This window comes from Mugil cephalus, chromosome 6 (genome assembly GCF_022458985.1).
Source record: "Mugil cephalus isolate CIBA_MC_2020 chromosome 6, CIBA_Mcephalus_1.1, whole genome shotgun sequence".
Taxonomy (NCBI): domain Eukaryota; kingdom Metazoa; phylum Chordata; class Actinopteri; order Mugiliformes; family Mugilidae; genus Mugil; species Mugil cephalus.
In genome coordinates this window covers 2,214,477-2,227,126 of record NC_061775.1, presented here as the reverse complement: position 1 = coordinate 2,227,126, position 12,650 = coordinate 2,214,477, and the positions used below count along the sequence as shown (strand labels likewise).

General features: G+C 39.6%; 1 protein-coding gene across 1 annotated transcript; it reads right to left on the bottom strand.

Moving 5' to 3' along the window:
* Nucleotides 1-2,105: 2,105 nt before the first annotated feature.
* LOC125009190 (vitellogenin-1-like) lies at nucleotides 2,106-10,785 on the bottom strand. Its single transcript, XM_047586918.1, has 34 exons — nucleotides 10,746-10,785; nucleotides 10,392-10,418; nucleotides 10,114-10,265; nucleotides 9,555-9,806; nucleotides 9,309-9,470; nucleotides 9,080-9,228; nucleotides 8,840-8,990; nucleotides 8,596-8,753; nucleotides 8,339-8,504; nucleotides 8,127-8,252; nucleotides 7,814-8,032; nucleotides 7,504-7,721; nucleotides 7,327-7,424; nucleotides 7,119-7,243; nucleotides 6,934-7,035; nucleotides 6,728-6,847; nucleotides 6,457-6,643; nucleotides 6,277-6,370; nucleotides 5,990-6,175; nucleotides 5,757-5,895; nucleotides 5,452-5,662; nucleotides 4,897-5,366; nucleotides 4,754-4,798; nucleotides 4,562-4,642; nucleotides 4,262-4,468; nucleotides 4,030-4,172; nucleotides 3,818-3,953; nucleotides 3,613-3,736; nucleotides 3,347-3,527; nucleotides 3,173-3,267; nucleotides 2,952-3,046; nucleotides 2,681-2,846; nucleotides 2,383-2,544; nucleotides 2,106-2,281 (listed from the first exon to the last, which is right to left on the bottom strand). The coding sequence occupies exons 1-34, from the start codon at nucleotides 10,783-10,785 to the stop codon at nucleotides 2,169-2,171; spliced, it is 5,100 nt and encodes a 1,699-aa protein (XP_047442874.1). The 3' UTR covers nucleotides 2,106-2,168.
* Between the last annotated feature and the right edge of the window lie 1,865 nt (nucleotides 10,786-12,650).

Here is a 12,650-nt window from a genome sequence, read left to right as displayed (position 1 = left end):
CTTCCCAAGTCTGTTGCAGAAGTTCCCATAAATGTGTGGCACTTGTAGGTTGCTTGGCTTTCACACTTCTGTCCAGTTCATCCCAAACCAGCTCGATGGGGTTTAAGTCTGGAGACTGTGCTGGCCTTTTGTGTCTTTTTTCCTGAGGTAGTTTTGGCATAGCTTGGACTGTGGAACCATCCTCTCGCCTAATCGACGGTGTACAAAGATCCTGCGTGATGAACCGAAGATTTGAATTTTTGATTCACCAGTCCATAATACCTTCTTTCAGTCTTCAGTAGTCTAATGGCAGTGTTTCGTGGCCCAGGAGAGCTTCTTTGTCTTATTCTGACATCTTAGCAATGGCTTTCTCGCTGCAACTCGTCCTGTCAAACCTGCAGCTCCAAGTCTTCTCTTCACAGTTGAAACTGAGACTTGCTTACTACGACTACTATTAAGCTGAGCTTGAAGCTGTTGTCCTGTGAGCAGCCTGTCACACAAGCTGTTAACTCTCAGAAACTTGTCCTCTGATTCAGTTGTGGCTTTGGGTCTGAGTTCCTGTCAGATATTCCCCCAGTTTCTGAGCCTTTTGATGGTGAGAAAACTATACTCACTGACACCTTGACTTTCTTTGCAGTTTCCCTGTAGGAAAGACCTACATTTTTAAGTGTTATGATGGTCTGTCTTTCTTCCATTGTTAATTGTCAACAATTACCATTTTTGTAGCAACACACTACTTTCTTCAGTACAGTACTGTTCACCTGATGCTCATGAAGGTCTGGTACCACAGTGTGTTCCAACACTGCTTTTATGCAGACAGAGGGGGTTGTAAGTAATCAAGAAAGGTTGGAACACCTGTAGGAATTAGTAGCAGCAGCTTTCAAGGCTGATTCAACCTTCACGGCTGTAGAACAGCTTTAAATTGTTAAACCACTTCATGTTCCCTGAAAAAGGCCTTTTTGTATAATTCTGAAATGTACATGATTTTTCAGTTTTGGGTAACCAAACCTTTTTTTTTAACCTCTGGATGTTCAGTACTTACCTTTGTACCATTTCAATCTATTCATTGGGCTTGCATGACTTGAATTGCAATAAATAACTAGAACAATTTGAGTGTTCTAAAACTTTTTTAATGGTAGTGTAAATAGAATTACCTGTTGTATCCTTAATTTATTATTATTATTATTCAGAAATCTAAGTTCATTATTATTATTCAGAAATCATTCTTTATTTGCTCATTGATTGTATTCCAGATGGTATTAAAAATACAGTTAAAAGTAAGATTATTTATATACAGGATTCATTTACTGATATGTAGTGTTACATGATTAGTGGCGTTTCATTGTTTCATTATTTACACGTCAGCTGAGAAAACTTCAGAGTAGAAAGTCAGTAGAAAGAGAAGATCAGTTTGTTTTATGATTTAGTTACTTTGTAGCTGTTGTGATGTTCTGTGAAGGTATCTTTCGTCAGTAAAAACCCTGAAAAGACACCTAGAAGTCCTGCTTCGTTTCTTGTAGAAGCTGCAGTTAAGTTCCCATGTTACCCACGAATATATACAATAATTTGTTTAATAACCCCCATTATTGTGTGTGTGTTTCTGAGAAGAGTGTGTGGCAGGGGGGCACCAGATATGGGTCGAGGAGTTCTGAGTTCTAATTACTCCCATTTAGTTTTCTCATATGCTTCTAAGTAGTCCCATACGTGACCTTTGACCTCACTGACATCATCTATTTCCATTAATCCCTTAGGGAGCATCCATCAGACTTTTGACAGATGGTACTTACCTTTCTTTTAAACTACTGTAATGTTTTTCTCCTCTGATCTGACCTTTATCCAACCTGTTCATAAAACTGCCTTCTCATTACTTCAGAATGCGTATCGTTAGCCTAATAGCATAGTCTATGGCTAAGTCAAAAAATTGTGTTTTTTCTTGTTTTCTGAAAACGTTCAAATATGACTTAGGGAATTATGCCATTAGGCTAACAATATGAGAGTCATAATTGATATTAGTCACAGTATATACTCTCTCAGGGTTACATTAAATGTAAAAAAAAAAAAAGAAGTAAGACTTTCCTTTCAAAATGTAGGCTATTCAATTCACTGTGCTTGACTTTCAGCTTCACATGCAGTTTATTTAAAATAACATACATGGCATATACACATGTAAATGTCTGACCAAACACTTATTAAGCACACTGAGCGGTGCAGCTGCAGGCAAGGTGAGCCTCTGCTGTTTCTTTCAGGTCCACGCTGTTTTCATAAATGTTGCTTGTAATCTCAGGACGACTCTGGATGGAATCTGCATAAGTGAAGGGAGGAGAGGAATTAGAAACGACGTACTTTTCTTGTTGAATCACTTGATGTAGCTAGGATTATTTTTTTCTCAGTTTTCAGACTCACCAGCAGGCAGACAGTGGAAGCCAATAGTGACACTGGTGGTTTTTAGAGGGAAGCATCCAGGCAGACAGCGAAGGACAGGCTCAACAGAGTAGCACCTGGACTCCTGACCATGAATCTGTACCTGTTTCTCCAGCTGCACAGATTCAAGCTTCATACGGCACTCTGTAAGAGAAGGAATTGATAAATAGCTTTCTGGTGGATGAAAAATCTCACTTTATCACTGCGATATTAGTCAAAAAGAGGAAAGGGCTTTACTTTGATAAACAGATTTTCTGTTGAAAATCTATTTATCACTCACCAGTGGTGTCCCTGCAGCTCTCAGCTGGCAGAATCCAGGAATGAGCAAAGATGGCTGGGTTCTTGGTCAGGCGTCCACTGGGTGTGCGGAACTCCTGTCTGATCTCCCCATCAGCCTTTCCACACAGTCCACATGTCTTCCCCTTCATCCAGTCCACAATTTTAATCTACAATACAAAATCACATTAATCGTAAAACATCAGCTTTTGTCGAATGTATTAAAACTGTCAGCTCTTTTGGTCACACTTTTAAGCTCACAACTGATACTTTACCTTCCACGCGTTATTGTCAAAGTAGACTTCATGAAGACCGTGGCTAGAAGCGTACATAGAGATGCCATCACCCTTTGGTCTGATCTGGATATTGGCTGCAAAAAAAAGTTAAATCTTAAAGCATAAATTTAAAATCAATTGTTGCTGTGATATCAAAATTGACACCATGATTACCGCCATAATAAATCAAATGTTGCTGGTTTATTAAAGTGTACAGAAACCTGTGGGATGCTGGTATGGCAGGTTGCTGATGGGTATTTCCATTCCATTAACCTTCACGATCACATCACTGTTCTTTGGGTACAGGTCGATATCTCTACAATTGCAGCAATTTATTAAGCTGTGTCAGTTTCTGGATGAAAACCACAGTTTCCTTTTTGGTTATAAACACTCACATGTCACCAATTTTCACATTTATGTGGTTCTGTTCGATGTGATCCTTCTTCAGGAGGACCATGAATTTCATCTCATCTGTGCAATCCTGTGCCAGAATCTGATAGCAAGACAAGGGCATCTGGTTCTTGTATCTCTTGTTGTTGAATGTGGTCAACGTGTCTCCGATTAAACTACATTCAGCTGGAAAGAAAAAAACATGTTTAAATCCTTAGTTCACAGGAAAAAAGTCCATGCCAGGGTATAACAATTTAAATATCACCATTACCTGCTCCAGCCTTTGCAAAGAAGTAATTAACTTTGTCAGCAATGTTATCAAAAGGGGTGAGACCGTTGATCTCTTCAAGTGGCAGAGCGACGGGAAGGTGCAAAGCCATCTTATAGACAGTCCGCTATAGGGGCAACAATTCACAGTTAGATGAAAAAAAATTATGACTAAACGTTGTTGAGGGAATAACAACTAGTATTCTTACTGTTGGTGTTTTCCAAATGAGGTCAAGGGTCCTTTCAGATGTTGCAACAACAGTGAATGAGAGCTGTTTGGCACTGTTTTCATCCTTTCCTTGAATCAAGCCATTAAGCAAGTCATATGGAATGTAGCTGTACAGTCTGTAAAAGATCAGACGTTACTAGTGGTCTATTGTTGATATGATGAGGATAAAGGCAGTGGTCTGAAGTTTCATACATCTTTGCGTATCTCTTAAGAGCAGGTGGTAGCTCATTCCAGGCCACTCTCAGACGAGCTGCAGGGCTTGGACCAACAAGACCAGTTTCAGCAGTGATCATGGTATTGTACTGCTTGCATTCTACTCCCCAGGCCACTTTAGCCTGTTGAGTAACAGTAGAAATTATAGTGAGGGAGATGGTTTTAAGGGTACTGTTTTAAGGCCTATGAAACAAGCAAGGTGGTGTCCTACTGTGACTTTGTGCTTGCTAAGCAGAACTCCATCAGCACAAAACTTCCAGTTGGTGTCAGCCGCTAAAGCAGCGAGAATGATCTGGAGTCTGGCAGTAGGTTTGTCCAAGTAGGCAGCAAGTTGGTATCCCTGCAGCTTGTTGTCAGCTCTAATGGCACGGAAGATGATGGCAAAGGTAGGAGCAACTTCATTGCCCAGGAATTTATTCTGTTAGCATAGTTATTATAGTTAATTAATGTGAACACTGAAAAGAAGATTTCAGGAAGTTGTATTTATTTATTTTAGTTGACCCAATTTCACCTTTTTGTAGATGGCCTCAAAGCTTGAGGCACTGCTCCTGCTTCTGGAAACCAGTGCAGAGGCAGCCTGGGAGGAGTGAGCCTACAGCAGTAACAAAGAAAAATTGTTACCATGTCACCATGGAAAACTGTGGCATAAGTTCATCTAGTGTCTGTTTAGAATGTCACTGTTTTAAGCAGTATACAAACACACCAGATTCTTGTGGTTCTTTTGGAACTTGTGTGCATAAATCACTCTCTGTTGAGAAGAAGAGAAATTGTCAGCAACCACACTGGCCATATGGACACAATAATATTCATCCTTGCAAATTTTGTTAATTATTTTAAGACATTCACCTTCGCAACATGAGCACTTGAACGAGAAGAACTTGAACTAGCCCTGAAGAGGGACGCTAGGCTTGATGCAGAGCTGGAAGATCTGTTGATAGATTCTGAAGAGCTGAGTCTACTGCTGCTCCTGCTACTACTTCTGCTGCTGCTTCTGTTTCTACTGCTGCTGCTGCGATGTTTGCTGTGTGGTGCAGCATCAATGGCCGCGCGGCTTGAACTAGATGAGAAGCTGCTAAGAGCAGAAGATGACCTGGAACTGCTTGTGTGAGAGTTTCTGGCACTAGAGGAAGAGGAGGAAGAGGAGGAAGAGGAGCCATTTCTCAGACCAGGAGCCAGAATTTTCTTTAGCTTCATCAAAATTGGTCTTCCCTCAAGGATTTCTTCTTCACTTAGATTTATCTGTTTAATGAGCTTCTCTGCAGCCTTTGGTCCGACTTGTATCTCCATCTCCAGTCTCTCAATGGTTTCACCTTCAACTGACATAATTATAAATTAATACCATTAATGACTACATGAACAGCATTTCTACAAAATATGCAAAAGTGTTTCATTATTTCTTACTTGGTTTGAAAGACAGGGCAACAGAATGCCTTCCTGCCAGTTTGTACAGAGCAATGTCCCTGATGAAGGCAGCATTTTCGTAGGCAACCATGATACAGGCCTTCAGTCCAACACCCACAGCTTTACCACAGTACTTCTTGTTAAGCTGAGCCACTCTGGGATTCATAATGGGCTTGGCAACATCCTCGGGAATCATCTCTGAGGATTCTGACTACAAGGACAAAACCACAGTAATTATATGATACATGTATGTACTGTTTTTATACTATTTAACAGTAAATAAAAAAAAAAACATTAAATCTCACCGCACTAGCAGCAGAAGAAGTAATCTTAGATGTGAGAATCTCTCTTGAGATTGGTTGCCAGACTTTGGCAGGGATGATAGGAGTGATTCTTGCAGCAGCAGGTTCCTCAATATTTCTTGCAACAGCAAGAGTCTCAACACTGTTGTTGAGAAACAAGGACATAATCATCTAGGCTTTAAATGTAACAAATGGTGATTTCAGGCATACACAGTAAGTTAAAATGCCAGGCTTACTGCACAACTGCAGTGTGTTCAGGCACAGAAACAGGAAGAGCTTCAATCTTAAAGTGTCCCTCGTTGATGTCAAGTCTTGCAGCAACTTTAACTGGCACAAGGGAGTTGAGTTTAGCTCTTGATAGCAAGGCAGCTTGGAGTATGGCAGTGTTTACACCCATAACAGCAAATGTGTTTACAGCAACACTAGAAAAAGAGGACACATTTTAAATGTAAATCATTCAATTTTTATTTTTTATTTTTCTTTTGCGATTGTTTTGTATTTTAGTGTCACACTTTGTTCCCACCTTGGTTTGATCTCAGTCTCAAGCTGTATGTCTGTCTTTAGGAGCTGAGCGAAATGGAAGTTTTCGGGCAGAGCAGGTATTGTTGTTGCTTGGACTAAGGAAGCAAATGAGCCCATGGGTCAATACTTTTAATGCCCATGTCCTTAGATTGAAGCCGTAACAAGCTAAACTGTTACTGACCTTTGACAGCTGCCGCAGCCACAGCTGCTGTGTACAGACTGAGCTCCATAGGAAGACCAGCAGCAGTTGGCAGGATGCGACGCATCTCAGTAGCGAGCAGAGGCTTAGCGAAGTGGAAGGAAGCACCAGACAGCAGAGTCTTGATAGCATTTTTGCCAAATGCCTGAACGGAGGGTCCAGTAGCTAGCTGTAGTGGAAGAATGCAATATACCCTAATTACCATGTCATGCAAAACCACAATAAAATTATGTTGTTATGCTTTGACTCATACCGCAACTGCTTGGTCAACCAAGGCTTTGTCAATGTTAGCAAAGGCAATTTCTTGTCCAAAGAACTTGATGTAGACAGAGGCCAGAGGTTTGCTGGTGGGCAGAGACCTCCAGTGAGAGAGCTGTGGACAGAGAAAACACACAAGTTTAATTGTGTGAGATTGTAAAATATTTCATTTTCTATTTGTGACTCAATGGTTTGACTTACAGCCTTAATGACACGCTTCATCTTGGTGATCCTGTCAGCATTGTCAATGAGTGCAGGGTTCTTTAGAAGGGCCTCCTGTAGGCCCTCAGTTCTCACTCCAACCTAGGAAAAATGACCAGGATCAAACAAATCACTTTCAAAAAATACTATACTGAATGTGTGGACTGCTTTTTATTTCCCTTTACCTCCAGAACGTCAGCAGCAGCTCCAGCAATGTAGGCACTGGCCTTAGCTACAACTGATCTGGGAAGAATTGTGGCAGCATCATTGATGTAGAAAGCACTGGCAGCAGCACCAAGCATCAAGGGACCTGACAAAGAGTATTTTTGAGATGTAGTTAGTTATTGCTACAGCAAAAATGAATCTTAAACCAAATAGAACATTAGGCTTTACTGTTGTAGATGTCCACATGGATAGCTTTGCTGAAACGTAAGCTGAGTCTGTCCAGCCTTGGGCTCAATATTTTAATGGCAACATTGCAAGCTGCAGCACTGCAAAAATGGCACAAGAGAGCTGTGTAAACATGGATATATTCACACAGAAATGATGATGAATTGTGAGTGCTCTTACACTGAGGCATGGATTGCTGCTGTGCTCTTGGTCAGGGACTTCATGTGAGAGTAAGTGAAGCTTGCCACCTGCAAATTGTGTTCTGTCTTTACAATGTTGGCAACAGTTGTCACCAAACCCATGGGAGGCCTTGTCTCAAACATCACAATGCATGCGAGCATACGAAGCTCTGGGTGAAGAACCTTGTCCATGTAGAGCTGAAGGGCCAGTTCCTGGACCTAATTTCAAGAAAATACTAATAAAAATCAATATGTTCTGTGTAAAAAAAAAAACTACAACAATTTGAAATACTGTTGCTCAGCGAATTTACCATTCTGGGCTCCTTCTTTGCAATGTTCCTCAGGGCCATGATTGCTTTAGCATGAACTCTCATTGGCAGAGCTGCAGCTGCAGTACCATGTATTGGCAGGATCTTTGTGATTGGCTTGAGGCTAGCAGGTTGTCCAGCATTTCCCAAAACCTTCAGAAGGAGAATGATGTCCTCTGTCTCATCCTTGGCAACAGCCTCTGCAAGAAGGTCTTGGATGGGCTGTTGGAGGAAATAAGGCATAGAGATCCACTTTTCTCATCCCGACATTTGCATAAGACTTGAAGCAACATCAACAAGCACAAGGTTATATCACCTTCATGAGCTCAGCCGGGCAGACAGTCAACTCAAAGCAGTGTTTGGAAATCATGGTGCCATAGCCAAGGAGAACAATCTCACGCAGAACTGGGTTCTCTAATATTTTGCTCTTGATTGCCAGGATCTAGAATGATGCAAATATCACAGATATTTTATACCTCCATTCCTATTACAGACAAAGTGAATGGCTTTGTGGTTTAGCTTACCCACCTCAACCAGCTTAATGGCTTCTATATCTGCTGTTACCATGTGAACAGATGCAATCAAAGCCTGAGCTGCTTCAGCAACAGTTATGTCATCAGCCAAGAATTTCTCTGTGATGAATCTCAGAGTAGCAGGAGTTCCAATTACTGGAATGGCATCCAAAATCCACTGTCTGGAAAAACAAAAGAAAGTATGTGAAACTGTGCTTTTTTTTTTTTTTTTTTCAAACCGAATTGAAAAGTCAACAAAACACAAAAAGCCACCTGTGGGCAGGACCCCTTTTATACTGGCTCCAGATCATCTCCAGGTCTTCAAGGCGGGTTGCACGGAAGAGCTGAACTAATTCCAAAAACTTCAGAGGAGCGTCCTCATGGACTTTCTCCATATTGTGGATAACCAGGTGATTCAGGACCTCCGCAATCTATGTACACAGGATTGACAGGAATATTGTTAAATATTACTTTGCTCACAACTTCGCTGATATTTGCTAGTGGTCTGAATTGGTACCTGGGCCTGTGCATTTTTGATCTTGATTAGCTGAATAGGTGTCTGAAGAAGCTCAGAGGAGAACTGGTACTTAAGAGATCCTCGATCAATATATTGAGCCTCGATGGGCACAATAGGGGCTCCCTGAATCTCCAGGAAGACCAAGGATTGCCTTGAAAGTAATTTGACAAGAAGGTTAATGGGCAGACCCATTAAATCCAAATACTGCAATTTTTACATTTCCACTCTCTATTGGCATACCTGGTTTCCATCTGAGCAGCTCCATTCAACTCAGAAAACGGTGAGAACTGGATCACCTCATTCACAGCTACCTCCAGGATCATGATGCCACTTGCAACTGGCTTCAATATGTAATTGTATGAAGTTGCACCTCTCAGGTTTTTGGAATCCTGTGAAAACAAACTATGTATTTGATTGTTTATTCTACCTTCAGTGACGTGTGAATGACACAAAGTGGGCCTGAAACTACCTGCTGACACCTGGCACATTTCTCAGTGTATGCCAACCCCATATCCTTGATGATCTTTTCCTGACATTGGTTCATGTCCCTGGTCTTTGTCAGGAGGATACGTTCAGCCTTTTCATCTTCACTGATGGCATAGAGGGTCTTGCACACTCCCTGAGTTCCAGCCTATTAGACAGAGCATAAGTTTAGTAGGAAGATTTAACGTCCTACCAAGGATTAGTAATTACAGCAGAAGGATTTTTAACTAACCTCCTGCAACTCGTACACATTTTGAGTCTTCTTGATGTTGAGCTGAAGGACATTCAAGATACCTCTATAGATGTTCAGCACCATTGTTGAGATTCCTTCAGGGGCGAATATTTTTCCTACTGCACCGCTGACATATTCAAACTTAATGGGAGTCACAAGCTGAGCTGCCAGGGCTGAAGTCAACTTGGTTGCTGGGATTAAAGGATCCTTGGGCCAAACACCACTGTACTCATAGAGTTCAGGTTCCACAAGCTATAATATTCAAAACAAAGATTAATTACAGATAGTTTGCATTTCAAAAAGTTTCAAAAATGCTTTAAAATCTGTGCATTAACTCATGTTTACATGTCTTTGTTTTCATGTACATGAATTCATACATACAATTCTTATTGTATTAAATTTTTCCATTTTTTTTCTACTTTTTTACTTTTTATTTCACATGTGCACTGTCCTTAAACACTGTAAATTCATCCATTGCGTGGGATACATAAAGGATTTTCTTATCCTATTGTATCTCTGCATTTCAAGAAGTTAAATGTCATTTGCTTTAGATTCTCACCTTCAGCATGAATTTGTTTTCAGCCGCAGCGTTGATGAGAACTTTGCTGCTGACTTTGAGTCCAGCTTTTGCCAAACCTTCCTCTGGCAGACCCCCCAGGAGCAATGCTTCATACTTGTAGACAAATGTTTTACCGGCAGCAAAATCAGGGGCTGTAATAAAAGATGTCATTATGAAGCATTGTACCTTATGACTATATGACATGGTATTTACAAAAGATTTTATTTAACTTGGCATCTAATGACAATTACAAAATTACAGTTAAGTATTGAACTTACCAAAATGTTGAGACTGGCCAGCTGAAACTGAATTTAAAAGAAATTAATTATCCAATAAAAAACTGCTCGAACTATTGAATCAATGTTAAAATATTTTAATTTTTTTTAAAAAAAAATGCAATTGAAGCAAATTCAAGGAAAGAAAGAAATTTAAGCAAGACAAACATCCAAATCTCGAAATGGTACAAATAAAAAACACCATGTTAAAAACAGCCTTTTCTACTATATGAGGATTAAGCTAACGTTCATACTACCCTCATACTACCTCCTAAAAACTCCTATTATTTTTCAAATAGTGATCAAAACTACATTTGTGAATGTGGAACATGTTCACCAAAACGGAATCATACACACCCACGAAGGCCAGACTCAGGGCAAGCACAACTGCTCTCATGGCTGAAAGGGTTGTGAAAGTTTGGCGTCACAGTCAGCCTTTTAAAGGGAACTGACCAACCCCTTCAAGAAATTATGGACCCTGGTACGTTTGAATGTTCCGCTTAGATGGATAACATATTTACATTTCAGATTCAAACTAATTTGGGTTGGGTTTTTAACCAAGGCCTGTATCAGAGGATGAAAAGTCAGGGTCACCTGACCTTGTTCTCTTTAAACATATCAAGTCAGACACAAACATTCAAAATGTTTACTATCTTTCATGTTTCATCTGAAAATTTTCACTTGAAAATACTTAAGTTCTATTTTTTTTTAAAAATATATTTTCCAGACATTTGCTCTTTGTAGTTAGTACCTGTTAATGAAAATATGTAGATTTTATTTGACATGTAAAAATGAGACACAAAAGGATGCACAGTTTATCCATAACATGAGTTAAACTGAATAGAACTTATGCTTATAACTTTCTTTGACTCAACAATGATGTGATTTAAAGTCTTTAACAAAAAAGGGAAAAAAGTATTAAACTGAACAGAATAATCATATTTTTGTAATGCTTTATATCCACAGCAAATTTTGCCTTTTCAATTTATAACTGTTGACAATTATGAATGCTTCCAAGGTTCTTGGCATCTCTCCATCATATTGTTGAAATGCTGTTTCAAAGTTCATACAAGAGGACACCATGACTGCGGCTGTTTGCTCATTTTATCTGTAGTTGTCAGGGTGACCACTGAGATCATGACATTTTTTCTGCTGTGTTTGAAAGTGTTTGATCTGCAAAATGAAAGTAGATATATTGAAAGTATACACACACACACACACACACACATGTATATATATACACGCACGCACACACACACACACACACACACACACACACACACACACACACACACACACACACACACACATATATAATAAAATGGAAAAAAATCAAACAAAAAAACAAACAAAAAAAAAACAAACATGCCCTCCAACCACAGCAATAATGTCAACTAATAGCACACAACATTAAAATATGCGCTTATTAATATGATGTGCTGCAGGTAGCTTGTGTAAATCGACATGTCAATTGTATGTATAGCAGCTAAAGGTCTGATAACTTTAGACAATGAAATTGTTGCAGTAGGACTTTTGGTGAAGCTGTTGTTGGATTTAAACCGTTTGAGATGTTTGCCTTTCCAGATGATTGTACATTGCAGTACGTTTGTAGTATTTCAGGACTGAGTTATATATTCTGCATGTCACGTTAGAATGGGCTTCTTCTAAAGCCCCATTACCAAGCAGTAAAGTCAACTAGTTGGAACAACCTTAGCTGAAGGCCCACATGCAATCTTGACTCTTGCACATTTGATTTGCAAAGCTATTCTTTCCATTCACCAGCGACAGGGACCTTGTTTCCCTCTAAATTCAAATGCTTGTTCACAGCATTTTTTTTGGGTGTAAAGATATGGATCTGATCAGCCATTTTTGTTTTTACATGATCTGCATCTACTTTTTCCATCGCCTCCGTGAAGCCTTTGTTTACCTGTGCTGTCCCACCCTACGGTTTTTACTTCTTCTCCACTTTCTTTTTCATAAATCTAGGCTGGGCTGATGAAAGGCTGTCAATCTCTCTCTCTTTTGCCACTGTTCTTATGGATTTTTAAGTTTTAAGTTTAAAATCAGAGGAATTTTTACAAATTTGGATATATTTTTTTAACATAAATTACTCAAAATATTCTAACAATTCAGGCTAGTCTTTAGCAACGTGATTCACAACGTTTTATATGCTAATAAATAATCAACATTTTGGCATATACAAATCAGTTACTGTGAGCCAGATTACACCTTTATTTTATTTTACTTTGTTTTGCGCTATAT

Excerpts from the sequence above, each read along its gene's own strand:
- LOC125009190 (XM_047586918.1), bottom strand. The coding sequence starts at position 10,785 with ATGAGAGCAGTTGTGCTTGCCCTGAGTCTGGCCTTCGTGG. Across the intron at positions 8,033-8,126 it reads GCCCGGCTGAGCTCATGAAG|CCCATCCAAGACCTTCTTGC; the intron begins GTGATATAACCT and ends TTCCTCCAACAG. Across the intron at positions 4,173-4,261 it reads TTAGCAAGCACAAAGTCACA|GCTAAAGTGGCCTGGGGAGT; the intron begins GTAGGACACCAC and ends GTTACTCAACAG.